Source organism: Aspergillus chevalieri, chromosome 4, assembly GCF_016861735.1.
Source record: "Aspergillus chevalieri M1 DNA, chromosome 4, nearly complete sequence".
NCBI lineage: Eukaryota > Fungi > Ascomycota > Eurotiomycetes > Eurotiales > Aspergillaceae > Aspergillus > Aspergillus chevalieri.
The window spans coordinates 3,105,840-3,133,008 of record NC_057365.1 but is presented as its reverse complement, the minus strand read 5'-3'; the positions used below and the strand labels follow the sequence as shown (position 1 = coordinate 3,133,008).

The 27,169-nt window shown below is 49.8% G+C and overlaps 12 protein-coding genes across 12 annotated transcripts; 8 read left to right on the top strand and 4 right to left on the bottom strand.

The window, feature by feature from the left end:
- Positions 1-203: 203 nt before the first annotated feature.
- ACHE_41130A (uncharacterized protein) lies at positions 204-986 on the top strand (the record flags this gene model as incomplete). Its single annotated transcript, XM_043279405.1, has 3 exons — positions 204-352; positions 406-599; positions 655-986. 3 exons carry the CDS (start codon positions 204-206, stop codon positions 984-986), a joined length of 675 nt encoding a protein of 224 aa, XP_043137088.1.
- A 1,668-nt stretch (positions 987-2,654) lies between these two features.
- On the top strand, positions 2,655-5,102 carry ACHE_41129A (uncharacterized protein; the record flags this gene model as incomplete). Its single annotated transcript, XM_043279404.1, has 2 exons — positions 2,655-2,882; positions 3,006-5,102. The coding sequence occupies 2 exons, from the start codon at positions 2,655-2,657 to the stop codon at positions 5,100-5,102; spliced, it is 2,325 nt and encodes a 774-aa protein (XP_043137087.1).
- Positions 5,103-6,073: 971 nt separating this feature from the next.
- TRX2 (thioredoxin family protein) lies at positions 6,074-6,837 on the bottom strand (the record flags this gene model as incomplete). Its single annotated transcript, XM_043279403.1, has 3 exons — positions 6,074-6,377; positions 6,452-6,641; positions 6,828-6,837. The coding sequence occupies 3 exons, from the start codon at positions 6,835-6,837 to the stop codon at positions 6,074-6,076; spliced, it is 504 nt and encodes a 167-aa protein (XP_043137086.1).
- Positions 6,838-7,431: 594 nt separating this feature from the next.
- On the bottom strand, positions 7,432-9,049 carry ACHE_41127S (OTU domain-containing protein; the record flags this gene model as incomplete). The annotated part of the gene is made up of 3 exons (XM_043279402.1): positions 7,432-8,217; positions 8,265-8,692; positions 8,794-9,049. 3 exons carry the CDS (start codon positions 9,047-9,049, stop codon positions 7,432-7,434), a joined length of 1,470 nt encoding a protein of 489 aa, XP_043137085.1.
- Positions 9,050-9,736: 687 nt separating this feature from the next.
- ACHE_41126A (FAD-dependent oxidoreductase) lies at positions 9,737-10,994 on the top strand (the record flags this gene model as incomplete). The annotated part of the gene is made up of 4 exons (XM_043279401.1): positions 9,737-9,765; positions 9,835-9,972; positions 10,026-10,227; positions 10,278-10,994. 4 exons carry the CDS (start codon positions 9,737-9,739, stop codon positions 10,992-10,994), a joined length of 1,086 nt encoding a protein of 361 aa, XP_043137084.1.
- A 215-nt stretch (positions 10,995-11,209) lies between these two features.
- On the top strand, positions 11,210-12,267 carry ACHE_41125A (uncharacterized protein; the record flags this gene model as incomplete). Its single annotated transcript, XM_043279400.1, has 2 exons — positions 11,210-11,900; positions 11,957-12,267. 2 exons carry the CDS (start codon positions 11,210-11,212, stop codon positions 12,265-12,267), a joined length of 1,002 nt encoding a protein of 333 aa, XP_043137083.1.
- A 562-nt stretch (positions 12,268-12,829) lies between these two features.
- TVP15 (TVP15 family protein) lies at positions 12,830-13,435 on the top strand (the record flags this gene model as incomplete). Its single annotated transcript, XM_043279399.1, has 4 exons — positions 12,830-12,849; positions 12,927-13,042; positions 13,094-13,183; positions 13,248-13,435. 4 exons carry the CDS (start codon positions 12,830-12,832, stop codon positions 13,433-13,435), a joined length of 414 nt encoding a protein of 137 aa, XP_043137082.1.
- Positions 13,436-15,641: 2,206 nt separating this feature from the next.
- On the top strand, positions 15,642-17,455 carry sreA (siderophore transcription factor SreA; the record flags this gene model as incomplete). Its single annotated transcript, XM_043279398.1, has 3 exons — positions 15,642-15,931; positions 15,999-16,531; positions 16,584-17,455. 3 exons carry the CDS (start codon positions 15,642-15,644, stop codon positions 17,453-17,455), a joined length of 1,695 nt encoding a protein of 564 aa, XP_043137081.1.
- A 522-nt stretch (positions 17,456-17,977) lies between these two features.
- Positions 17,978-19,165, top strand: ACHE_41122A (CapA family protein; the record flags this gene model as incomplete). Its single annotated transcript, XM_043279396.1, has 1 exon — positions 17,978-19,165. The coding sequence occupies one exon, from the start codon at positions 17,978-17,980 to the stop codon at positions 19,163-19,165; it is 1,188 nt and encodes a 395-aa protein (XP_043137080.1).
- A 2,314-nt stretch (positions 19,166-21,479) lies between these two features.
- Positions 21,480-22,343, bottom strand: ACHE_41121S (sulfotransferase family protein; the record flags this gene model as incomplete). The annotated part of the gene is made up of 2 exons (XM_043279395.1): positions 21,480-21,903; positions 21,955-22,343. 2 exons carry the CDS (start codon positions 22,341-22,343, stop codon positions 21,480-21,482), a joined length of 813 nt encoding a protein of 270 aa, XP_043137079.1.
- A 984-nt stretch (positions 22,344-23,327) lies between these two features.
- On the top strand, positions 23,328-25,291 carry ACHE_41120A (uncharacterized protein; the record flags this gene model as incomplete). Its single annotated transcript, XM_043279394.1, has 4 exons — positions 23,328-23,558; positions 23,617-23,962; positions 24,035-24,079; positions 24,129-25,291. 4 exons carry the CDS (start codon positions 23,328-23,330, stop codon positions 25,289-25,291), a joined length of 1,785 nt encoding a protein of 594 aa, XP_043137078.1.
- Positions 25,292-25,367: 76 nt separating this feature from the next.
- Positions 25,368-27,009, bottom strand: ACHE_41119S (uncharacterized protein; the record flags this gene model as incomplete). The annotated part of the gene is made up of 2 exons (XM_043279393.1): positions 25,368-25,908; positions 25,970-27,009. The coding sequence occupies 2 exons, from the start codon at positions 27,007-27,009 to the stop codon at positions 25,368-25,370; spliced, it is 1,581 nt and encodes a 526-aa protein (XP_043137077.1).
- Positions 27,010-27,169: the final 160 nt, after the last annotated feature.

Below are 27,169 nucleotides of genomic sequence, written 5' to 3'. Positions count from 1 at the left end.
GGCTACTACCAGTCTAACCTAGGCGGCGTCCTCGGCTATCCGTCCTTCGTCAAGTATTTCCCAGTCATCAACACCAGTACAACCACGGGAACCGTCCGAGACCACAACGCCACGGCACAAGGTAAGCCACAACAAAACCCATTCACAACCCCACTAACAAAACAATAAGAACCGTACTCGGCTGCCACATCGGCTTCCTTGCCATGATACCCCTGGGGAATCAGATTGGTCATCGCATGTCCCTACTCGTCGCTGCCGGCATCGCTACAACCGGTCTTGTCACCCAAGCTGCCTCGTACAGCCTGCCGCAACTGGTCGACAGGCGGGTGATATCCGGAATCGGGACGGAGGCGTGAATGCCATAGTGCCCGTGTGGCAGAGCTAGTGCACGAAGCCGAAGAGCAGGGGGAAGAACGTGGTTGTTATTGGTGTTTCTATAGCGAGTGGAATTGTGGCGGCGGGCTGGGTGAATGTGGGGTTCTCTTTCGTTGAGGGGGAGGAGGTTGCTTGGAGGTTGCCGCTGGCATTACCGGTTGTGTCCAGTGTTTTGTTAATGGGGTTTAGTATGTGTTTTTCGGAGTCGCCGCAGTGGTTTGTCGGTAAGGTCTCTGGGATGGTGCCCGGTACTTGCTGGTCCGGATGCTGATGAGGAAGTGATCACAACGGTGATAGATAATATCTCCAGGACGTTCCAGCAAGCATCTGGCGCGGAACGAGGTTTTCTTGACCTGCTCAAGCCGTCACCAGAGCGTCTTTTCCAGCGCCTCTGTCTAGTCATCGGAATCAATGTCGCCGCACAGATGACCGGCGCAAACGTCATCTCCCACTACGGCAAAACCATCTTTAAAGAATTCCTCAATCTCGAGGACACAAAGGCCTTCTTCCTAAATGCCGGCGTGCTAACCTGGAAAATCCTCGCCGCCGTATCCGCCTACCTCAACGTCGACCGCTTCAGCCGCAAGCCACTATTCATAGCGTCAGTCTAGGCATGGACCCGTCCATGGCCGGACTCGCAGGAACAGTCTGGGCGGTCGAGAACAAATACACATTCGGCGCATCCGTCGCAGCGACTTCTACCCGTCGGGGTTTCTCGGCGCGAACTTTCTATACAGTGCTGGGATTGCACCACAGGATCTACGAATCCATCTTGCTGCTATTGGGACCGCGACGCATTGGCCGTTTACCTTTGTCAGTGCGGAGACCACGCCGGTGGCGTTTGCTACGATTGGGTGGAGATATTATGTTGTGTATGCGGTGATTGGGGTTTTCGTGGCAGGGATGGTGGTTATGTTCTTCCCGGAGACCAGGTGGCGTGGGATTAAGAAGACAGATGGGTTGTTTGGGGAGGCGGGGAGATGGTGGGAAGCTAATGCTTATGCGAAGAAGATGGGTAGGAGGGACGTGGGGGTTGAGAAGGATCGTGTTGAGATGGACCACGGCTCACTCTGGCTGTACTCCATAAATTGTTTGCATTCATTGCTTTCACCCGAATCTCCTCCGAGGAGAACCAAGACCCTTGAATTGACTCAATTGATGCAGGGAGTCAATGATCACCCCCAGGATGTGCATGACAGGCGACTAGTTTTGGCAAATGGGCCAAACTATTGGCGGGGTCTTTGATGCACGAGGGCTCTTTGTTTGTTGTTGGCGTTGGCGGACATGACTCGAGAACGAGTTGAGCTGTATCTTGTGCAATGCAGCGAGACCGTTATGGATAACGCGGTGCAGGCTAATGTCCGATAATGCAGTGTCCTGTGTCTCTGTATGGGGAGGTGGGGCGTTGACGTGGTCCTATCGGGGTTGAGAGGCCGTGGGAAGCCCTATGCAAGTGCTGGCAGGATCATCGTCTAGCGTTGATAAGGGTATTAGTATAAGTATATTAGTAGACGCTGTCATGATTAGAGTGACCCGTGTAGTATACTATAGTCATAATAAACAGTGTTATTATGTAGAGCATGTCTTATTACACTGGAATGGTTAGATTCACCGATATTCGAGTCGGCAGAGCCCCACAGAACCTCATCAAAGTAAGATTACAGCGGGGCGGCCAGACTGGGTAATTGGTGATTACGCACTACTGTACTGTGTTGTCGTAGGGTTAACAGTAGTAAAAGTATAGGTATAAGTATAACTAAAAGTGCTCAAGTACTCAAGTGCTCTTTAGGACCCTTAGTACCTTAAGCACTCTTCAATACAAGTAAGCAATACCTCGGTATCGGCACAGTACACATGACAAAGTAGAGTCCAGACCGCAGACTGCCGTTAATTGGCCGGTGGGCCATTAAAAACTGGATAAATTACGGTACCCTGTGACGAACCGTTGCGTTTGCCGTGACATCGGCAGAGTACCTGTCTGTACTGTACCTGTATTTGTAGGTATTACTGACACTAGAATAGAACTAGACATGTTTGGGTCACGGCCGGCCCCGTTGATGATATGCCATAATATTTGCATTTGGTCTATTGCTGCTTTTTCTGATCATTGCCCCTTTGGCTTTCATTCCTTTTGTCTGTCTTTTCTTTTCTTTTCATTCTCTCCCTCTCTCTCTTTTTCACCTCTTTACTCTTACACTCTTTTCCCCCGTATTCTGTACCTGACATCCTGCATTCCTCCCTATGTTTACCAATAACCCCCTCTGATCCATCACATCGACATGGCCATATGGCCCTGGAGTCGCAAGAATAAGCGGCACACCATTCAGCTCGGAGATCCTGAAACCGCTACTACAGCCTCACAACCTCTCCCTGAAATGGCTTCCTCTTCCTTTGCGCCCAATGTCGAGCCTCGCCTGACTCGCAAGAAATCCAAACGTCAAAAGAACCGTCACTCCGATTCCGCCTCCCTGAACAACAACAACAACAACCATACTAATAGTGTGAATGTAATTGCCACTCGCTCCGCCTCCTTCCCCCATCCTCCCCCTACTGCTCATAGCCAAAACACGCATCCCTCACAACCATCTCAACATTCTCAACCTTCACACCATTCTCAACCTCTTCCACAGTCCGCCAACGCGAAAAAATCTCGGGCGCAAAAACATCCTCGTTTCCATGAATCTTATACCGCCCGTTCGGGGCCTCAGCAATCCACCATGTCCCGATCAACTTCTATAAAGGGGAAACGCGGCGACAATGGTCACGCCGTGCTCAAGAAGCGTCTGAGCCAGCGCAAATTGAACAAAATCGCCCGCGAACAGGAAATTCGTCTCATGGCCTCATGTCCCATCGATATTCCTCGTCGTCCGGGTGAGCCGGTACCGGTCGCTCCCGTCAAACGCGCTCCTAGGTCGCGGAGTCGACGCTCTGAACGTCATCGCTCCGAGACTAGTTTGTCCGTTCGGGATTCCGCTGCCTCGTCCATGTCGGATATCCCTGAAGCGTATACCTTCAAAGTCAATGCTTTAGCCGCCTTTACTCCAAGACCTCTTGTTCGCTACGAGGCTCCGCGACTGCCTACTTCTCGCAGCAACAATGCCTCCGCTGCTTCCACGCGACGAGAAAGGCTACCCGCCTTGACCGTATCGGAGGAGAATCTGTCCAGACGGCGGGTTGACCACTATGTTGATGATCTCGATGCTGGCGGTCTACGCGAGTTGCTTGAGCGAGACCGACGGCGGCAAGAGCGTCAAGCCATTGAAAAACAGGAGAAACTCCAGCGCAAACTTGAACGGGCTGCTGAGAAGCAACGTGCGGCTGAAGCCCGTGCTGCTGAAACTGCTGATCCTTCTGGTACCGCTGAAGACGAACGGCAAAATTTCCTCGATGGTCCCAGTCGTCCTCCGACCGCGGATGCACCCAGAGAACCTGATTCCAGGAGTGACGCGGTTCAATCTCCCGAGCCGGCGGGATCGTGGCTGCGTGATTCTTCCAAAGAGCCAACGCGTAGTCGCGAGACACTCGAGAGCGTCCACGTTATCGGCAACATTGACGACAGCTCGATCCGTGAGCCACCAAAATTGGTTCAGCGGCCGAGTTTCGCTCAGTCACAAGACATCAGCATGTCTCGCACCACTCTCTCACCCGCCCAGTCCCAGTCAACCTCTCGTCATGGCCTGGGCAGCCCGACATCCTCCCAGATCTACGGCCTGGGAGGGGAATCCTTGTCGGATGCTTCCCGGACCATGGATTCGGAACGACGCCTGTCCGACCACAGCGGCATGCGTATGAACACCTTCTCCTCGCTGTTCCGCCGTGGCAGCTCGCGGCTAAAGAGGAGATACCGTGAACGGTTCCACGACCAGACATCAGACTTTTCTTCGCATGCATCACACGCATCCCGCGAGTCGTTCTCTAGGATCCCTACGCAGTCGTCAGCGCCAGGTCCCGCACCTGCGGCACCATCCCCAATCCCGGCACGACCGCTCCCTCGTTCCACAAACACCGTTAAACGGTCGCAGTCGAAATTCACCGAACACTTTGGCGACGAACCTCTGTCGCCGCCTGATTCCCGACTGCAGTCCCCTGAAATTGCCGAAGAACCCGAAGAGCATCCCGGAAGTATGCCCATACCGATTGGAACAGCGATTGGAACCGCATACCCGATTCCTGGCTCAGACTCGGACCTGCCAGCGGCTCGCAACCGTCACCGTTCATGGATAAGCGATAACATGGACGATGACAACGTGCCACTATCCCAGTCCTTGGCGTCGATCGATTCAGAAGGCTCGTGGATGTCGGGCAACTTTTTACGTCGCATTTCCCAACGGAGATCCAACCATCCCGTCCGACACAGCACGGGTCAATTCGAAGGGCCCGACGATGCGTCTCACGTCGACGACCTACCAGGCTTCGTTCGATTCTCCTCAGGCAACGACGAAGAACGGACCAGCGCCGACGCCATCGAGGAGCCAGAAATCCAGCCGGATCTGCGTCTGCCCGACGAGGACCCGGCTGAGACATGGCATACCGAAGTCGCTAAACGACCAGTCCTGGTGAACCCTACGGTCCGCCCCAAGTCGACAGAGGGCATGCTTAAGAACATCCAATCACTATCACCCATCTCTGCCGAAGCGGAATTCAGTCCGATTGAAGAACATTCGGCCGAGCTTGACTACGCGACTGACGAGGATGACCATGACCATGGCCATGGTCCCGTCGCGTAAATAAAAATTGCATTTCGTTTACTTTCTTGGTCATATTCACTTTTCACTCCCCCCCCTCCCCCTTTTCTTTCTTCTTCTAAAAACCATTTACATTTGCATCTAGATGTCTTTTAATACCTCTTCCCCGTTACCACGGTACATACCATCACACCACACCCGTCCTCGGCAAATCGTCACTCTTTCGTACATTTCATTCCACTTTCCTTTGTCACCTTGTCACTTTATCTCAACCTGTCACTTTCTTTCATTCCCATCCTGTGTCCCGGGTTGCGGGCGATAATTTTCTCTTTTTGTTTGATTGATACCCCTTGTGATGTGTGCAGTAGTTGAGAAGAAAAGAGTTTTGCTAGCTGCATATACATACATATTTTAGTATCTTGGAATGGACATATGCATTCTGTTGTTTGTTTGTTGTAGGATGTTGTTGGGTTTGTTAGTTAGGAGGATAATATGTATAGGACAGTACTGTGAATACAAAATTGGATATTTGTTATTTGAACCTGGTTCTTTTAAACGCTCTACTAGTACACGTAGAGGTAACATTGGTACTAATCTCGATCCATCCTTTTATCAACGAGTATCCCAATTACTGCATACATATATGCCTTTGTATTTGATTAATCAGGGTTGGTCAGGCAAGCCGTTACAGATACTGCACCGAAGGCTGCGCGGGCCTAGAAGTAACATGGTACAGCATGGTTTTACATCCATGGCTTTGATGTCAGCAAGGCTGTATACGCCCAAAGTAATACAAGGACGAGTACTTTGTACCGACATATGTACGATGAAAAAAAAATAAATAAACTGTATGCAGTCATCCTGCAGGTCTAACCAACCCCGCATTACATGAAAGCCCTCATTCTCATTCTTAAATTATTGATATCAAATCAACATTCACATTTGATATACAATCATATAAAACAAGACAGTATGATTCAATCCAATCCACCCCATCAATCAGATAAGCAAATCTATGCAATGTTCGTCTTAACAGCTTGCTCCAACGCATTCGCATTAGCGCCCACAACATCCGCACCAGCGAGTCTCTCCCCGTTCTTGTACAAAATGAAGGTTGGCATCGCGCGAATGCCCAGGTCGGCAGCGACGTTGCTCAGCTCGTCGACGTCGATCTGGTAGAACTTGGCGGCGGAGTGTTCGACGGAGAGCTGGGCGACGCGGGGGGCGATGGCGCGGCAGGGACCGCACCAGGTGGCGTAGCAGTCGACGACGACGAGGCCGGTAGAGTTCTTAACCTTTTCGTTGAATTCGGCCTCGCTGTTTTTTTTTTTCGTTAGTGTTTGGAATGAGAGGGGCATGGACTGTGGAGGGGAAATGGGAGGGGGACGCACGTCTTGATGGGGATAACGTTGCCGTGGTCAGCCATGGTGGAGTATGTTCGAGGAGTCGAGGTGAGTTGTTGTTGGGGTTTGAAAGTGGTAGTTCTGGGGGTAAACCGAGAAGACACGGAGGAGAAAGGAGTAGTTAACCGAGCGGGAGCGGTGAGCGGGATCAATCGAGAAGAAGAGCGTAGAAGACGAGCTATAGAAGTAATATAAGTCAGAGAGAGGGAGAAAAAAAGAAAAAGGAGGGGCAGGGTAGGCGGCGGAGAGGGGCAATAAATGGAGCACACAAATGACGTTTCAATTTCTGGGGGTGAGCAATGAATGGATGATTAATCCCGACTACGGAGGTGAATAATCCGTGTCCTGCCACTTTCTTACTTACCGGGGAACATGGTGTTATATTTGTCAGAAGGAATTGAGTGGAATCGAGACTGCAGGAGTATCAATAATGTGCACGGAGTAGAGTACAGAGTGGTATCGGGGTCCGGTGTATGTATGAATGTATGGAAGACTCGGAGGCCGCGGTTAAACGCCCTGACGTGATTGCTTACCAAGAATCTCGGTCTGGAGCCTGACGATTAGGGCATCATTTTCTAGTAATTAACTAGTTATACGATAGAACCTTACAAATAAACAGAAGTAGGATATGAGCAAGCCAAGCAATCATTCATTATCATTTCATCATCATCATAGTGTCAAGCAACTTTTCTCTTCTATGCATGCAACTCGCTTCATCCAATTGCAAGCCCAATGCAAATATAATAACAAAACGCCGTCATCAAAATGTCGTGTGCGCGTATCCAATAGATAGCCCAATAGATAGTCAAAGAATTAAGAACAAACGCTAAAAAAAAAAAAAAACCATAGAAACCACCCACGCTAAATGCTAGCAGATTGAAAGAAATGCCGTTATGCAATCACCGAATTGACAGCGATAGATAGCCAAAAATAATGAACAGAAGGCAGTGAAGAAAGTCAAAATAAGCTCAGGAATTGGCGCTATCAGATGAACTCCGCTTGGTAAGGCGAAGACTTCGGCGGGGTTTTCGTTCGCTGTTTGCTTCATTTGCCGGTGGCTGACTCGTGCTCACGCCAATTGGCCCGCCTTCGGGCTTTGGGATGTTTTCGTTAAAGCTCGAGTTCGAGCTGGTACTCCCGTCCGACTCCGAAGTCTGACTCGGCGGCGCCTCTTTAGCAACCGCATCAGGGCTGACCCGCAGCCGTAAGGAAACCAGATCGTTTTGATCGTCTCGAAAAGCGATCCCAACCGTGACATCCGGCAAAATCCGTCTTTTGCGTTCACGTGCTTGGAATGGTCGTCGACGACGCTGGGCGGGACGAGGATCTTCGGAGTCGGGATCACTCTCGTCACCATCCTCAGCGGAGCGTTTGCTGCCGCTACTGAAGGGCGATGAGGATCGTGACGAGGGCTGCAGACGTGTTTTTAGAATTGCTTTGTTGGGGGCACTAGTGATGGCGTTGGTTTCATTTGTAGATGGTGTACTGGTGCCAGAATCATCATCGAGGAGGTTGCAGAATGCTCGGTCGATATTGCCGCGGCATTGTTGGAGCATTTCGATAATTGTGTCTCGATCATATTTACCCCCGAGGCCTTCTTGGATTGCGGAGATCTTCCATGGAGTGGCCATTTCCACGACTGTACCGGCAGACAATGTGTTGGGGTCTCTCGGTTTGAGTCTTTCCTTCGTGATGCTGGGCATTCCGGTGTGAGGGCCTTCGGTATGTCGAACAGACGAGTAGTGGTGGAAGTCCTGCACATATTAGGAAATGATTGCCAAAACAATGGAGGGAAATGTACGTGAAAAGCAATATGTAAAATCTCCCTCTCCTCCCACTCAGGAGCATGCACATCCCTGAACGTCTGAACCCCATACATAGTATACACCTGTATATCCTTCTTAAAAGACTGACAACACGCCTGAATCTCCTCCGCACCACCCCAAACGCCATTCTTGCGACTCTCAGTCACCTTGTCATTGAAACTCTTTTCCTTATCTTGGTCGGACGGGTTTGGCGCGCTTGGAGGGCTGGAACGGGTATGGGAGGAATATTTGCTCATTGTGGCAGCTCGCCTCGGGGCTCGACGCACTTCACCGACAGCGGCGGTGAAGTTGATAAAGTATTCGGGGTTGCTGGAGATGTGGTCTGCGAGACGGAGGCGGATTTCTTCGCCGTGGGTGAAGTCGCCGTATAATTGGTCGGAGAGGGCGTAGTAGAGGCAATTGCCTGAAATCATAGAAAATTAGCATGACATATTAAACCACATCTGTTACTTGCAAACAATTGAATAAACAAAACAAAAAACAATAAATGGAGTGTAGGCTTACCATCACCCTCGGTAGGTAAGGCATAGAGCCCTAACTCATTCAGGCACGGAATTTCGAGAACCTCCGCATCCTCGAATATACTATTTTTACGCGTCTTCCTCCTAGGCTGCTGTCGTTTCCCCAGTTTTTTCAGCTCTTGTTCTTCTTCTTGTGGTTGAGGGGATTCACTGGGCGGCGTTTCCTGCTCTTGCACCTCCACTGTCGGGGTAGGCGTGACTATGGGCACGATTCTGCCACCGTTTGAGACATCCGCCATGGTGATTCCGATGAACGGTCCTCATTTGTGGTACGACAGGGAACAGGGATGGTGAATGGAGGTAAATAATAGAATGATAGTAATTCCAACTGTCAATATGCAGGTGTATTCAAAATTGAACACAAAGTCACGTCCGGGGACTAATGTACAAAAAAAAATTCAAAAAATTCACCCAAACGCGCGTGGATTCCTGCCAGATGGACGGAGCGGCGGAAGGAACGAAAATCGCGGCGGAAACTAAAAGGGATGCTTTGCCGAGGCGAGGCGGTGAGGGTTTACACGCATACTATTGGGGGAGACAGTTCCGGCGCGACTATGACGAAATGCGTTACCGCCATCTGAAGATTGTATGTGACAAGAGTTAATTATAGAAATTCAAGGCAGATATGAGGTTGAACAATATTTGGACATAGATAGGTTTCTATTCATCGGAATAAATACACAACGTTTGTGTTTCAATGCATCGCTGTGCCGCTATTACCAAGTGCAAACCATGCAAACATACAGACCGATACATACGATACGCCTTATCGCGTCGGATCAAATCTGATCGTGATAAGCTGTTTCCCCGCGGCCAACTCCGCGGCCAGTTGAGCATACTATATTAATGGGGAAGAAGAACGTGTTTCCTATGCCTTAGAATCCTCTATTGACTCACACTGAAGGAAAGAAACAAAACAGTCAGCAATGGCTACTAATAACATCGTGGTTCTGGGGTATGGACACGCGGCCAGTTAACCTTGTATCTTGTCATTTGCGGGGAAAGATACTGACAGACATGACAGCGCCGGTGTCTCTGGACTCACCACCGCCTACCTGCTGGCCAAAGACGCCTCCAACAGTATTACGGTGGTTTCGAAGCATATGCCCGGTGACTATGACATCGAGTACTGTTCACCTTGGGCTGGTGCCAATTACTTCCCGTATGTTCACCTAGAAACATAGAACGCTAGTGTCTCACTAATAGATACAACAGATTCGGTAAAGGTGGAACTTCTGCTGCGGAGTGGGAGAAAGCTACCTGGCCGGTTTTGAAAGAAATTACTGAGAATCACCCAGAAGCTGGGATCCATTTTCTCGACGCCCTCGTGTATAACCGCAAAAAAGACCAGAGCGCCAATCTTTTCGCCTCGGAACTAGCACGCAAAGACCCCTGGTTCAAAGATGTCGTGCCCAATGTATGTCTACCCCAATACAGCCCTACCACTCACCAACTAATGCCATACAGTTTCAAGAAGTCCCATCCAGCGAACTCTCCCCCGAAATAGACAACGCCTCCCGCTTCACCTCCGTCTGCATAAACACCACAATCTACCTCCCCTGGCTCGTCGGCCAATGCCGCAAAAACGGCGCGGTCTTTAAACGTGCCTCCATCAAGCATATCGCCGACGCCTCACGCCTCCACCACAGCGGCCAAAAAGCGCATCTCGTTGTGAACTGCACGGGCCTCTCCTCCAAGAACCTCGGAGGCGTCCTCGATGACAAACTTTACCCGATACGCGGCCAAATCGTGGTCGTTCGCAACGACCCAGGCCCCATGCTTGCTACCTCCGGCACTGACGACGGTGAAGACGAGGTCCTTTACATCATGACCCGTGCTGCTGGAGGTGGTACGATTCTGGGCGGCTCGTATCAGAAGAACCAGTGGGATCCGTTACCGGATCCGAATCTGGCGGTTAGGATCATGAGGCGCGCTATTGCTGCTCATCCGGGGCTTGTGAAGGAGGGCGAGGGGATTGAGGGGTTGGATATTGTCAGGCATGGGGTTGGATTGAGGCCTGCTAGGGAGGGGGGTCCGAGGATTGAGAGGGAGCGCGTGGAGGGTGTTGATGTTGTGCATAATTATGGACATGGAGGGTTTGGGTATCAGGCTTCGTTTGGGTGTGCGGGTAGTGCTGTAGAGTTAGTTAATGAGGTTTTGGGGACGGGGAGGGCGAAGCTGTAAGCTTGGTATGGAGATACCTTGCGTGGAGTACATAGGGCAACTTTATCACAAGAAACTCTAATGGAACCCTACTCCAGATACCAAAACGGTATGTGGGCACCGCATCATCGCGACGTCACACCCAAAGTACCTATTTAGTACCCTCTATATCTACCATCCCTTCATATTCGTATTTACTATCACCAAGCACATAATTCTTGCCATCATTAGCTACAATGAAACACCAACCCCCGAAAGTTGAAGACTACAACTCCGAAGACGCAACCCCCAAACCATCATCCACCGAAAAGCGCAAGCGCGGCTCAAAGGACTACAAGCAGAGTCAGGAGCAAACACCCGAGCTCGAAGCACAGCAGCCGCCAAGTAAAGCGGCCAAGTTTGAGGCACCGACTGAGAATGAAGATGCAGAGCAGCCGGAGCCGGAGGATAATGTAGAGGACGGAAAGGATGGAGAGGATGGACAAGAGGACGAGGACTACGGCGAGAACTACGACGAGGGTGACGATGGGCAAGGAGAAGAATATGAAGGGCAGGGTGAAGAAGACGAGGAAGAAGACCAGCAAAACAGCACTGTGGACGAGCCCAAAGCCCACAAAGTCATCGAAGAATTCGGCCGCGCGCCTCTCGACCGCACACCTTTGGCCGATAAAACCCTCACTGCCGCTCCGGAAATTTTACTGGCGATGGCTATCGACGCTATGCTGAAATCGCGGCCGATCTCTCATGACCTATCACAGCGGGCCGTGAGCCATATCATTGAGGTTGGATACCATGATATTCAGAATTTGGGGAAGAGCAGCTGGGAGGAGCGGGCGATGGTATTGAAAGATGGAGGCTACAATCGATACAGGGAGCAAGGCGCAACCAATCTAGGGGATTTAGTCGACCTGGTCGATGGGAAGTATGGTATGTTTGAAATCAATTGCCTGATGACGACGTCCGCTAAAACATGATCACTCTAGATGGCGATCTCAACAATCTCCTCAAAAAAGCTGGCAACAACCGGGACAAAGCGCGAGGCTTAATCAAGGAGATCAAAGGGCTAGGTGACCTAGCAGCCGACCTGTTCTTCAACAATGTGCAAAGTGTGTGGCCCTCCATGGCGCCTTTCGTCGACGCAAGAAGTCTCCAGACGGCAGAGCAAGTTGGTATCGGTACCGACTTGGATACGATCTATGCTGAGCTTGATCAAGATCCGTTGGAGATGAGCAAGTTTGCCAATGGGTTATCCATGGTGAGGCTGGAGAAGAAACAGGGAGCCATTGAGGCGTGATCCAGGGATTCGGGCTGTTTATTTAGTACGGATCGTACTCTGTAGAGTTAGCATCGATTGTCAATAGTGTTTCCTCAACAAACTCCCATGAAAAGAAAATGATATCAGTGCATCCGTCTCAATATCGCAGTCAGTCACGAGACACGCTGAATCAGCATACAAGGCTTGGCAGACCCGCTTGCGACGGGTTGCTTTGCGACTCTCCCCAACAACACGCGCTCTCTCTGCTTCTCCCAGAAACACACACTTGGCCCGTCGCTAGACTTTGATTGTCCAGAATCCTTTCAGGTGCTCTTGTGAGTATGCGAATTGATGTTACCGCCTAAGCGCAGTGCGCTTTCACCATCCAAAGACATCTGACCTGACCAAGGCTACAGTATTCTCCGAACTCGGACGCTCTGTTCCTATCCTAATTCCTTACCTCGATTCATTCAACGATAAAGAAGAGGATTCGCTTCAATTCTAATTCCTCCGATACGACTTTACCCTAAATCTCGTCAATCGACGTCCGTTACGAATTTGCCCCTGTGCATACGTGGCCGCTATATATACACCCGCCAAGATGGACTTCTCCAATATTTTGTATGTTATGCCGTGAAGCCAGCGCCTGGTGGCTCTCTGTAATAATGCGTTGCTTGAATTACGACTGACTGTCGTAGCCGGATTGTTAACCTCGCCGTGGCTGTCATCATGGTGCTTGGTGGTATTGCCCAATTCTTCCCTGCGTCGATGAGTTCGATCATCGTCGGAACATATGTGATTATCTTTGGTGCCGGTAAGCGGCCTCGCATTCAGTGAGATGGTTGCGCGTGCTCACATTGATTAGCTCTTGGTGGCTTGGAGTTCTTGCCTACCATCCCCGACTACGCTTACCGTTATGCTTCTTTCCTCTTCTCGTTCTTGGGTCGTGGTGTCTGTAAGTTTGCTGTTTCTCACACGAGCCTCATTGGCGTAACCGAAATGAGAACTGACGGTTATAGTCTATATCTTTGTCGGATCGCTCCTGCTGCACGACGGTGTGTTGCGGTACATTGCCGGTTCGATTGTTGGCTTCATCGGTCTCGGATACCTGGCTCTGGAGTTCATTCCGTCGATCGAGCCCCCATCGAACATGCGCGAGGCTGACCAGGGCTGGGGTGCTGAGCAAGTGTATGGCGAGCAGGTCTAAGGCCATGCGCCCATACGCATGATTATGCGTTGAGAATAGGTGTCGGGGAAGGGAAACGGAAGACTGATGGATAATACGATTCTGGACGAGTGCCACGAGTGCCACGAACGGATGTATTGTTTGACGATGACTAGAGTCATGTGAAAACGGAAGAATGGGAGGAGTTGGTCATGAGATCAGAGACCAGGGAGTATATTTGACTTGTGTAATTGTCGTGGTCCGTGTGTGTACTATATGAGGATACTACTATTTTTATTGTCTATTATTGGACTTGATATGTCCGAATCTCCGTGGTCTAGATAATGCAAGGGTTACCACGTATAAAATCAGGGAGATAAATCGCACAGATGACCTGTCAGGATCCGAGTGTTATGATGACCACGCCATAATGGTGGAACGGAGATTATCAATCTGGATATCAGATAATATGGATCGATCAATTAATCAACGGCATGTGATTGATTGATTAAGAAAGAGTGGCAGAGCGTTGCATTGCCAATGGTGAAAGGATTGATTGATTGCTATACTTGCTTCGTGATTGCTCGAGTGGTCTTGTTTGCGTGTCATTCTCCGTACCCAAAATACCCGGAACCGCGTAACCGAATACAAACAATACAGCCATCTGACCAATCACCACGCGGAAAGATCCGGTTCGTCAGCGTTCTATTCTTATCAGAGCGCATCATCAGCTGCCGAACGGATAGACTTTGTTCCGGCTCCATCCGGTGGAAGGCACTGGAAACATCCGCAGCCAATAAGAGCTGCAGTGATGATGCTGACTTGAGAATCTTTGTCCGGACAGCCAATAGGAAGTGAAAGAAAGAGGCTTATTAGGGCTAGACTCCATCCAACGCCAATTCGGGAAGGTGCATTCCCACTAGCTCCATAGCGCTAAACCACAAGTGGTATCGGTGGAGCCGCAGTGATTCGATCTGGGGGAAACCGCCCTGACTCCCGTTTCAGTAATCTCTCGGCCTTCTTCTGCCTCTGCTTTTTTGTCTGTGCTTTGGAAAAAGAAAGCAATAACCTTACTGTGCTCGGTTTGTCCACTCTACCTTATTCTATTTGTCTTTTTGCTTGCCACTGTCATCCCACTCGAACGGTTTGCCTTGACCTCAGCGCGTGTCTGACAGTCCGGGGAACAAACTATTACCATCAGACTAGTATCAGAGGCCCGACTGCTGCAGGGAGCCCACTTTTCTTGGAAGGACAAAAGCCAAAAAGTCCCAAAAAGAAAAGAGGCGTAGATCCTTCTTCTTCTATACGGAGGACATAACACAGGATCCCTCAATATACCGGCCTGCAACAGAAATACATACTTATACTCCAGACTACTACCGATTACTACTGGAGATCAGACCCGGCGATAAGGATTGTTTGTTTTAGGGTCACCGTTAACGCCAATTGGGCGGTGGGCGGATCCTGAGCAAAAAGTTCTGGATCTTCATCTCACCTCATTTTTCCTCATCCATTCTCATCTAATCTGTTTTTCCATCTTCTCCTGATATTGTATCTTATCCATCTGGTGACCTGCGTCTCCCTCTCCGCTGTCCTGTGCCATCTTGCAGATCCCCTTCCTCCTTGCCCAGACTATTGGCATTCTTACTATTGAGCTCTGTTTCTTTGCTGTCCTTGTGTTGAGATCCCGTTCGATTTTCTCCTTCCTCTCTCCCTCTCTCATTCCTTTCCTACACATCCGGCTCTCTCTCCATTCTTCATCCCTGGCCGACGAACTTCTCCTCCCTGAATCGCCACTCTTATCTCATCGTCTTCAACCAATCTCTATTCGAGTCGACCCCTACGGACAGGAGGGGGGGCAAAAAGACCAGATATTTCGGTGGCGGCTCCCTCCTTTCGGTGACTCGATCGATAAGCGTGTCCTTTTTTTGTCCTCCGGAATCCGAGATCCCCCCTTCTTCGGTCTTTACCCAGATCCCCGGGTCTGCTGTCCCTTTTTGTTGGGTTTGACGGCCTGCAATCTTTCTGCAGGTTTGCCTTCCTCGGTTGGGTCTTCGGTCTCTCCATTTTTGTTCGGGTCCTTGCTGTCATCTTGACCGACTTTTGATGCTGTGATACCACGCGTGTCCCTTTTTTCACGCGCTCTGATCAATTCGCCCCCCCGCTACTTCTTTCGTCTCAGCTTGATCGTTTGGTGCCCGGGCGATTAAACTCTTTCCCGAGAAATCAATAAAAACGGTGGTACTTGATGGTGGCAATGTTAGCATCGATTCCTCAGATGGACGCTGCGCGATCGATCCCGCGAAACCCCGACGTCCTTTCGCGACACCCTTCGGCTGAGGATCTGGATGCTGCTCAGCAGTTGATTTCGTCGGCTCAGGCCGGCCGCGAACACATGGTCGACCGTCCCTGGGACGACAACCAGAATGGGAGGTCAGTGGAAACAGCAGAAAGCGTCAATTCTGAGTCGTCTTTCGCAAATGACAAAGCATCGCCTAAGTCTCAAAAAGAGTCGTCCTTTTTGGGGCATTCTTGCAGGTACGTATTTCGCGAGGGGGGAAAGGAAAATTGCGACAGTGCAGTCGATACTAACTTGTGAGTTTAGTAACTGTGGAACAAAAAGCACCCCATTATGGCGACGATCACCGACTGGCGCCATGATTTGCAACGCTTGTGGTCTTTATCTTAAGGCCCGAAACGTCGCTCGACCAACCAAGCGGAATCGTGGTCAAACTGATCAGGAGGGTGCACAGCAACAGCATACGTCGCCGGCCCCCTCGACAGATACCGCTACGAAGCACGGTGGAGGATGCAATCATGGTCCCAAGGGTTCTTGTCCTGGTGGTGGAAACTGCAACGGTACCGGCGGCGCCGAAGGATGCGATGGGTGTCCGGCATACAACAACCGCGTCTACAAGGCAACGCCTCGCGGTGCGGTTCCAATGCATGCTTGGAATAGAGCTGCGAGTGCAGAGTCTGAGAATCCACCTCCTGTGCTGCCCGATCCAGAAGTGTCGGGGAAAAACGGGCCATCGGCTGAAGGCGGTACGATGCTGGTTTCCTGTCAAAACTGTGGCACGACCGTAACTCCGCTCTGGCGCCGAGATGAGCATGGTCATCCTATTTGTAACGCTTGTGGTATGTTTGCTTCCTATTTCTGAGGTAAGGATTCGTAAACTAATTGAAACAGGCCTCTATTACAAGCTCCACGGTTGCTATCGGCCTACGACAATGAAAAAGACCATCATTAAGCGGAGGAAGCGGGTCGTTCCCGCGCTGAGAGATCAATCTCCGACTGCGGCCACCCAGTCCTCCAACGGCTCTTCATCGCCAGAGGCTTCCCCTGCTGGACTCGCTCACGGTCAAGATGACTATCGCTATTTGAGTACAGAGCCGGCCGACCACTATCCTCCAATGGGTAGAGTATCGCCTCAGGCACGACCGTTCGCCTTTGCGCCGCCGCCTGTCGATTTCACGAGCTACAGTTCGGGGACGGTTTCGCTCCCGCATCACCCTCCGCCGCCCAGGCTGTTGGAACCAGAACGAATGGGCGTGCCTAGCCATTCTCCCGCTTCTTCACAATTTGATCGACGCTCGGTTTCTCCCAATCCTTCCGGTAACCCGAAGAAACGAACACTTGCAGAATCATCAGGCGACTCGGCATCTATTCCTACAACATTGGAATCGGGGTCAAACCAGCTACCTCCTATCATGTCCTCTGTCAATCCGTCTCCCCCTACTCGTCTCAGTTCCATCTCTTCTCTTTTGAACCATGCCGACAAACGTCAGGAGGATTCCCCGGCTCCTCTTAATCGTCAACAGCACTCTCATCACCATCCTTATCCTCAGCACCAGCCGCACCAGCATCACCATCAACACCACCCTCCTCCGTCTCAGGCCGCACCTCTTGCGCATCCGGCGCCTCCGCACCAACAGCTGCCAGGCGTTAATGAATTAGATGGATACATGTCTGAACGACGGATCAAATTGCAACGGGAAGCAGAGGAGATGCGCGAGATGTTGAGAGCCAAGGAGCGTGAATTGGCGGAGCTAGGGCAATAACACGAATCAATTCTTTTCTCTTGTTCTATTCCGAAAACTTGTCTGGCGCAATTGTGGGTTTGCGGTGAAAAGTATACCACTTTTAATCTTTATTGGCATGAATTCAAGAATTGCCCTGGGAAAATGGATAAAACAAAAAAGAGAACACCAGGTCTGTATGTTTGTTTTAAGCGTTGGCGGGATTAGGCGAAACTCATCTCATTTGATAAAAGACTTATGGCGGCTTTTGTGCTTTCTGATTGTTATGTAACGTCGATAATCTATGGTTTCGGATTCGGATTGGTTTCCAGTGATTCTAATGAGCTATATGAACATTCAATAATTCAACTATGCTTTACTGAAGTCATGTCCTGATGTCATCATGATGGTTCACAGTATATATATACCTGCCCTACTCCGTACCCCATCCTCAGGTACAACCACAACCCCAATCCAATCCATAACCCAATCCAACTAATATAGCAAATGCAATGACCGACATCGAAATCGCCCACCCCATCCACCCCTCCCAGACTACCCAAAATGCCAACCCCCCACCCCCACCCCTCGACACCGATGACCTACACCCTCAACTTCACCGGCGACGTCATGCTCGCCCGCCTCATCGACCAACTCTTCCCAACACACCTCCACAGTCCCCACTACGCCAACGTCATCAAAACATTCATAGAACGCTACCCCTACCTCTCAAAATACAACCACAAGTCGCCGTGGGGCAGTGCGCTGGAGTTGTTTCGGCGGGGGGATCTGAATCTGGTGAATCTGGAGACGGCGGCCACGGAGGGGGTGGAGAAGTGGCCGAAGAAGGTGTTTAATTATAGGATGCATCCCGAGAATCTCGGTGTGTTGGGCGAGGGGAGGGTTGATTTTGTGGCGCTGGCAAATAATCATACGTTGGACTTTGGGGAGAGTGGGCTTAGAGATACTATCAAGGGAGTGAGAGGGGTGGGTGTGGAGTTCGCTGGTGTCGGGGATAGTGCTGTGGAGGCGAGATTGCCGGCTGTTTTGCAGCTTCCGAGGGCTTCTGCAGATGGTAACAGTCACGGCGACGGAGTGAAGCACACGGTACATGTATACTCAGCCTCCGACCACCCCCGCGACTGGTCTGTCATCCCCGAATTCCACCTAATCGACTACACCCCCTCCACAAAACAGCACCTGAAAACCCTCCTCACCACGCCCCCCGACCCCCAATCCCAATCCCAGACAGCACAGCCAGATCTTAAAATCTTCTCCATCCACTGGGGCCCGAATTATACCTGGCAACCCTCCGCTCACATCCGCGACATGGCGCATTTCCTCATCGACGAGTGCGGCGTTGATATCGTGCATGGGCACTCTGCGCATCATATCCAGGGCGTTGAGAGGTATGGGCGTGGCGTGATTATGTACGGGTGCGGGGATTTCGTGGATGATTATGCGCTGAACGAGGAGTTTAGGAATGATTTGGGGGGTATTTGGCGTGTTGTCGTTAACACCAACACTAACAATGATAGTAGTGGTGGTAGGAAAGGAAAAGGGCTGGTGCTGGATCGGTTGGAGATGTATCCCACACGCTGTGATCGGTTTCAGGTTACGTTGTTGGATGTGGATGATGAGGATCATGGATGGGTTAGGAGGAAAGTGGCCAAGTTGAGTGAGGAGATGGGAACTAGGGTTCGGCGCGAATTGGGGAGGGAGGGGCAGGTTATTGTTGATTTGAGGGATTAGTGCTGTTATGATTGTATTTCTGTAGTATGTAATTCGTAATTCATAATTTGAGATGTTCGTCAGACACTGTGTATGCGTCTCGGATGAAGCGAGGGGATCGATATGATTTAGGTGACTATAGGCTATGTACCAAGCAGACAATCTTCAGTAGCATCAAAAGATTATCGCGACTTCCCCACGCCTGCCATGTCAATGTATGCGCAATGAGTCGAGAGCGCGAATATTCAACAGCATCTATATGGACGGACTGCCAATGGGATCGCCTGCTTCAACGTAAGCGCAGAGATAGCAAACCACACAGTTTTCCATCTATAGGCACAAACGTCTGTAAACAGACCACCTCATGATTCTATCGACATCATCTACATTAACCGCGTTCCCATCCTGCGCGAACCTGCAACATCAAATCAAACTTGTGCAGGGGTTTGAGTATTCTTTATCACGTTGGCTCTCGTTGACAGCAAGAAAATCATATTGAGGTATTTCCTCGTGCTTCATCTATATGCTATCAGAACCAACCGAAGATGATTTCTGTCTGCCGATATAGTAAGTCAAGAGGAGCTCCCGTAGGGATCGAGTAGATCTGACTGCTTACCTCTTCCGCCATCCCATTTCTTTCAGATCAGAACATCAGTTGCGCTGAGAAACCATATAAAGTACGAGTGTATAGTGCATCTATTTTTGTGCCTTGATGGGTGGTTTCTTGATCTGAAAAGGGCAATCAAAACTGCTGTCAACCGCTCGTCCCAGCACTTGTTGCTTGGTTGTAAGGCCCTCCTGTATTGAAGCAACTTAGTTGTTTTCAATTTCTCTGGAAACGCATCTCGCCCAATGTGCGGGTGAAGGACTGGTCTTAATGTATACGTATGGCAATGTGTAGGTGACTGGTTCTGCAATGTAATCGTTGCGGCTTGACTGTCGAAGCGAGGACGGAGCGGTTTACCAATGCACCACACTTTTTAGCCATACCTGGTAGCCTAGGGGTTTTCTAAGTTTGCTGTAGGCAGATTCAGTCCAATTTAGTCTTTTTTCTTCTACTATGGGGAGATGGAAGCCTGAAGTTCTCAAGGACGCAGTTCCGGCGTCGAAGGTAAGGATGGGGCCGTGTTGGTTGCAGTAGATGGGCTTCTCACTTTCGAAATGCCCCAAAAAAGGAAAAGAAGCTGGAGTATCGATGAGGAGTAATTGCTAGGGTTGCCTGTGACAGGCTTTCTCGTCAAACATCGGTGTGTCTTTTGAGGGTGCAAGAGGAAGATACTTCAATTACAAGCCAACCTCGGTTCCCAATTAACCAGTTCATGAAGCGTTTTCTGGAGGGATTTCGGCATGGTCAATTAATATTGCTGCGAATATTGTGATACAATAAGAAAGAACTGACCCAAGGATAATGAGGGAATGAATATTGGCGCGAATAGGGACACTGTTGAAAATATTGGGTGGGGGAGGTCGCGAATTCCTGATGGCAGTCACATCTCCGGCATTACTAGTATCCATGCCTAAGTTGCAATGGCTTTGATATGTTAATCGGGCGTACCAGGAAGAATAGCAGCGACGCAATGAATCCTTGGATTCTGGTTCATGATATCGCGCGCTTCACGGAGTGCAACTTAGCAAATTGTGGTCACGATACTGCACGGAAAGACAGGAAGAAGGTTGAACATACCTGCAGCCTCTGAAAGGGCTGCAGAGTAGAAGCCATAACAAAGGAGCTCTAGGTTTGTGGCCGATCAATTTCGACTTTATGAAATGATCTCGAATACAAAGCGAGCATCGAGAAATAGGCGTAAGATAAATTCGTCTCCTATGCGAAGTAGCTAGAGCTCTCTTTAGCTCGATGAAGACAATGCTGATTGTAATGAGGATAATTGAAGAACGAGGGCTTGTCATCCTATTGAGGAGATCAAATCAGGATAGAGGATATTTTTATTCACATACTTCATGGAATGTGAATGAACGACAACACTGGGGCCAATGCAAACACAGAAACATGTTTTTGCATCAATTTGTCATTCAATTCCTTAGCCCTTTTTCAGTATCTTCTACCATTTTGGTGATTCAAATAATACCCGTTCCGCATAGGTTTTGATCCATCCGTATTTCGACACTTTCAAAGTCGGTACGGCTTCTCTACCGGTTCGTGCTTCCACATTCGACCTTGATCCAGCCTTGCGGGCTGTACAAACGTAACTCATGTCGTATGATTCTGCCAGTTGTCGTCGACGCTATGTACATCTGAAAAGTGCAAAGGAAGCCCTAGACTCTGACTTGGTACAAGGAAGCAACGATTCTTCCAAAGGGGCTGGTTTGTAATTCATCAAGTCAAGATATATTTCAAGCCAGCTACAGCCGCTGTTACAGCAGCAACTGCCCACTTATTTTGCCATATTGCTTCCCTCACTCTCATCCAATCCAACTGCCTTACAAGTACCTTGAAGTCACCACCATCATTCCCCGAAGGGAATTCCTCTTTCGGACGTTCCAACTCCAGAAACTCGCATAGTGGCCCCCAACCATCTCGCACTTCATACTCAAGCAGTCGCTCCGGAGGGACCAATGACCTGACTATTTCGTAATGCTCGATGAAGGCTTGTTTTCCGTGTTCCCGGAAATTGCCTTGGGAGAAATGAAACCACGTTTTGTAGAACATGGAGGCATATTTGGAGGCTGTGGGGGATATCAAAGATGTGATGTATAGCCCGGGATCATGGTAGCGCCAGTCGATTGTTCGGAGGATTGATCTGGGACATTTATAAGCACCAGTTTAATGTGGTTTGTTAGTGTTGACTTACTCATACCAGGAATCGACATTCCGGTTCGTGAGAACTACTTTGGCTTCCGGGTATGCCTCGATCAATTCTTTAGAAAAGATCACCGCCGGGAAATCGGTCACTGCCTGACAGTGCCCCAGCAACTGATCCCATTCTTTTCTACCAAAGGCGCTCTCCTGAGGACGCCCGTCGGAATATTTTGCAGCTAACGCACGAAGCCACAAGTCGTTGTCGGGTGGATTGTTAAGGGCGCTGTCCATATGATATACATGGCCCAAACCTAGAATGGTTAATGCTTTGCATATGGATTTTGTGCCCGTGCGACCAGCGCCGAGGACAAGACATCTCATAGGTACTGTGCGGGTTGATTGTGTGCGGTCGATGCTAGTCGGTGATGCTGCCAGCTCCATATTGAACAGCCGAGGTATGCGATACAAGAGAAATAAGAACTAGAAGTTGCTATTGTCCCTTCAAGTTGCCTTCACCATCGATTAAGACGAAGTGCTAATAAAATAATCATCGCCCACCCACTAATACCCCTCTCCACCACGAGCTTGATTCCCCATTATATCAGTCCTTTACCGACTTTCAGCTCCTCCGCAACGCGAAAACCCAAATCCGAATAGATATCGCGTACATGTGGTTACTTACTTCCAACTAAACAGCATTTTCGATGAACGGAAGAATAACCCGGCCAGTCACAGGCGGTTCCAATATATGCAGGATGTCGACCGATCAGCGCGAGAGCCCAGTGTGATCTAGTACCAAGATGTCGCTTCTTAGCTTCAGTGGCCGGCGCTTCTTAATCTGCGATGCTCTTGAGTGTGAAAAAGGGATGTTTCTTGCTACCAGAACCTGCAAGATTCATCATCTGTGGTGGCAGCCTGTTTTCAACGAGTTTAGCAGACGCAGCATGATGGGGGTGATATGTCTTACCACACCGACACTGCACCGCCATCATGCAGCCCAGCCAAGATGGCTCTCGCGCTGCAGCAACATAACCAGGTCACCGAAACACCGTCGAGATCGGGTGGTTATGTATGGGATGAGAAGTTGGTAGACCGTAGGTGTCTAGTTGAAAATATCGGCCTAATGGATCATGTTGGAGAGTAAGCGCAGGACTTCGATCGTGTGTGCCAGGTCATCGTCCATTGTTACGAAGCTTTTTTTGAGAAAACAGGGAAGGTCTTTGGGGAAACTGATTTATACTACCCCGTAGTTCCTGTCCGATAATTTGTATGCCAGGGTTCCAGATATGACATGTTCATGCATCTACAACTTAAATATGTCATATGTGCGGTGATTTAAAGCATTTATGGCATGATACATTTGAAGTACCCCCCAGAGTCGCCTTCTGTCGCTTCATTCGCCATCTTTTTGACTGAGGTGAGAAGATGAACGAAGTCGATTTGGCTATCATTGGTGCTGGTCCCTCCGGCCTAGTGACTGCACTTTGGGCTGCCCGCCAGGGACTGACTGTGTGCTTACTTGACAAGAAAGAGGGTCCCATTGATCGCGGCCATGCGGATGGTCTGGAGCCCCGAACCTTGGAGATCCTGGATAGTCTCGGTATAGCGGACGAGATATGGAAAAAGGCCAACAAGACTGTGGAAATATGCACCTGGGTAGGCTTCCGCTTCAGGAAAATGTTATAATGAACTGACTGGCTTTCGTTATTTCCAGAGCGACAAGCAGGGAGAAATATATCGAACATCCAGACGACCAAACTACGCTAAAGGCACTTCCCGGTACCAGGAGGCAACTTTACATCAAGGACATATTGAAAAAGCACTAGTTTCGGCTTTAGAAAAGGAGCCTAGTGTGAAGATTTATTGGCAGTCTACACCTACGAACATCGAGATTCTCAGCCATCACAGCTATCACAAATATCCGGTTTACCTTTCCTGGTGCCATCGCCCATTGGCCTGGAAGAAACAGAGTCGCAGTGTTAGAGCACATCATTTGGTCGGATGTGACGGTGCCCATAGCTGGACGCGGGATCAGATTGGTGTGAAAATGGTTGGGGACAGTACAGGTTCCTCTTCCTACTAGCCTCCTAATTCTCGAAGATGACAGCGCTGATAATGTCTTGATGCCGCAGAGGAGCTATGGGGTGTCATAGATATTGTTCCAGAGACCGATTTCCGTGAGTCTGTCTCTTCCATCTGATTCTCTCTCATACTGATTGGTTAAAGCCGATATCCGATGCCGCTGTGTCATAAATAATGATGCAGATATACTAATGATTATACCCCGAGAACAACACATGGCTCGGTTCTACGTGGACATTTCCAGTTCGAGTTCTCGGCCACAAAACCCAAAGACCCTTTTCAACGATATGGTTTCTCGCATTCACGGTATCCTCAAGCCTTACCAAATCGACTTTGAACTATGCGACTGGTGGTCTTCATACCGAATAAAGCAACAGTTGGCCACCCGTTTCTCTGACCCGAAGTGTTGCGTCTTCCTCGTCGGCGATGCTATCCATACGCACTCACCCAAGGCCGGACAGGGTATGAACGCAAGTATTCAGGATGCTTGGAACCTGGGGTGGAAACTGGCGACCTCCATTAAGGGTCGAGGTTATCCAGCTCTACTTACAAGCTATGAAACTGAGCGACGTCCTGTTGCACAGCATTTATTATCCTTTGACAAGAAGATGCTCGGATGTTTCCGCAGCTTCTGCAAAGAAGAGAGTAATGGCATTGAAAAAGAGAAAGACTTGGAAGAGACTATCAAAGAGGAGCATTCCTCCGCTAGTGGAATCGAAGTGGTCTATAGAGGCTTGGGATTCGAGTCAATCTGGGAGGCACCCGAAGCTGCACCCGGTATAAGGCTAGGCTATCGCATCGGTGATTTCAACGTCATCCGACACGCAGATGGCTACGTACACTCCCTCCACCACATTCTCCCTGCAGACGGCAAATGGCGCGCCATTGTTTTCCCCGGCGATATCACTCAACAAGAACCAAAGCGTCGACTGCGCCATGTAGGCTCGGCATTATCTCAGGACGACCCGGATGAGCTTCCCTCCCTGCCGAATTCTTTGACCATGGGGGTAATTGCACAATGCGAGGCCATTATTATCCACGCGTCGTCAAGAGATGAGGTTGAACCCATGGACTTGCCGGTCGTTTTTCGGCCATGGCGTCAATCTCTGGGATGGGATTATGATAGAGTGTTTGCGGATGATCCTAGTACTTCTAATCCTGACTTATACTTTCCAGTATATGAGAAGCTGGGAATATCTAAAACTGAGGGCTGCTTAGTCGTTGTCCGGCCGGATCAACACGTGTCGTTTGTGGGAAAGCTCGATACTTTACTGCAGGAGTCTGGTTTCTTGAACACATATCATTAGGGATAAAGTGATACAACCCTTAGGAAGACAATACACTTTCTATAAATATATAAGCTAAGAACTCCTAATATAGATTCTAACACCGCTCCCGCTCCTGCTTAGATCTGCGCCATTTCATCCCATGCGTATACTCAATCCAAAGAAACGGTAAGCTCGCAAGTGTCACAAACCCAAAAAAGGCGAAACACCATCCCAATCCCATCCCAGTAATCATGTACTCAATAACCGCAGCCGTTACAGCCCCAAGCCAGCACCGAACCAGATTTGCCGCCGCGGAAGCACTCGCCGGCGTTTGCGGGAACAGGTCAACCAGGAGTGTCATCAGGACATTGACAGTTGCCGTTACACAAAATCCGAGAATACCCTGTAATACCAGGGGGGCGACAAGATGGACACGTTGCTGCAGAACCCAGCCATACGGGATCAGGGTGAGACCGGTGATGATGACCACGGGGATTGCGATCTGTAGACGGGCCTTCTCGAAGGGGAATGCGTCTGACCCTCGATTGCTCTGATGGTCCAGGGGAAAATTATACTTGCGGGCCATACGGCGATAGTTCATGTCGACCATTTTCCCTGCTGCAAGAGAGCCAATGCAACCGGTCATTCCAAACGGCCTTTCCACGGTTACCTGAGTCAGTCATCGCTCTTTTCCGAATGCTAGGAAGTAGAACCTACAGAAAACATAAACCTATCTTGAGAGAGTCAAGGTTGTAAAGATCACCAAACATGTTTGCGGTGTTCGTCATAACGGCGATGCAGGAGAGATATGCTATGCCGATGAGGCAGAGGTTGATTAAGCCAGCCTTATCCGCAAAGACCACGAATGACTTCAACGGATTGATATATGACAGTTTTGACCTTTGTGGCTGTGATGTGTCCTGTGTCTTTGTACGGCGGTATCGAGTAGGAGAAAGGCACTGGAATACAGACAGTCTCCACAATTCGGCCGGGACAATACTCCCATTTCCAACAACCTTTCTGGCAGTCTCCCGGACCGTGATAGTGTATACCACCAGGAAGGCACCGCTGATAATTACCAGGAACCAGAAGATGCTTCTCCATCCCAGATACCGAACCAGCAAGCCTCCAATCACAGGACCCAAAGAGAGCGCAGCCATAGACCCAGCAGTCATCGGCCCTATATACTTGCCCCGCTCGGCAGGACTAGCAATATCAGCGGCAACTGCATATCCAATAGAACTGGTGGCACTGCTTCCGGCACTTTGGAGACATCGCAGACCCAGCAAAGCCCCATAGCTGTCATGGACGGCTAGACCAATGTTTGCTGCAGTGTAGATGGTGAAAGCCAGGATATAAGCTGGTCGACGACCACTGATATCAGCGAAATTTCCCACGAAAGCCGGCGCAATTCCCTGGATAATCATGTATGTGGTGACTGTCAGGTTTATCAAAGTCGTGGTTTTGCCATAGTACTGCGCAAGAGTCGGGAGAGCGGGAAAGTAAATCTGACTGGAAATGGGAGAAAAGAAGCCCGCCAAAGCTGCCATGAATATAATGTAGACTTTTTCATATTTGCTAAGTACGGAATGCTGTGGTGCCGGTGGCTCATTTCTTTCGTCCGCTTCTTTGGTTTCGCGTTCTTTGTCTGTCTTTCCTTGCTCATCCTCAAAGTGGTGTTTTTCTTCAGTGTCTTTTTCTGCCATTGCAGTCACAATACCCTGTCCGTCTCGGGTGATAGCAGGGCTTTGGACCATCTAATTGTATTCAGAGAGCGTATTGTTTTGTTTACTTGATAAAAGCCGGCTTATCCCTTTTCACGGTTGTATCAGATGCACCCCTTCGGGGCATTTCTCAATAGTGCAAGGGGGGCAAGGGGTAAATTGATGTTTACCAGGGTGGAGTGCAAAAGAAATA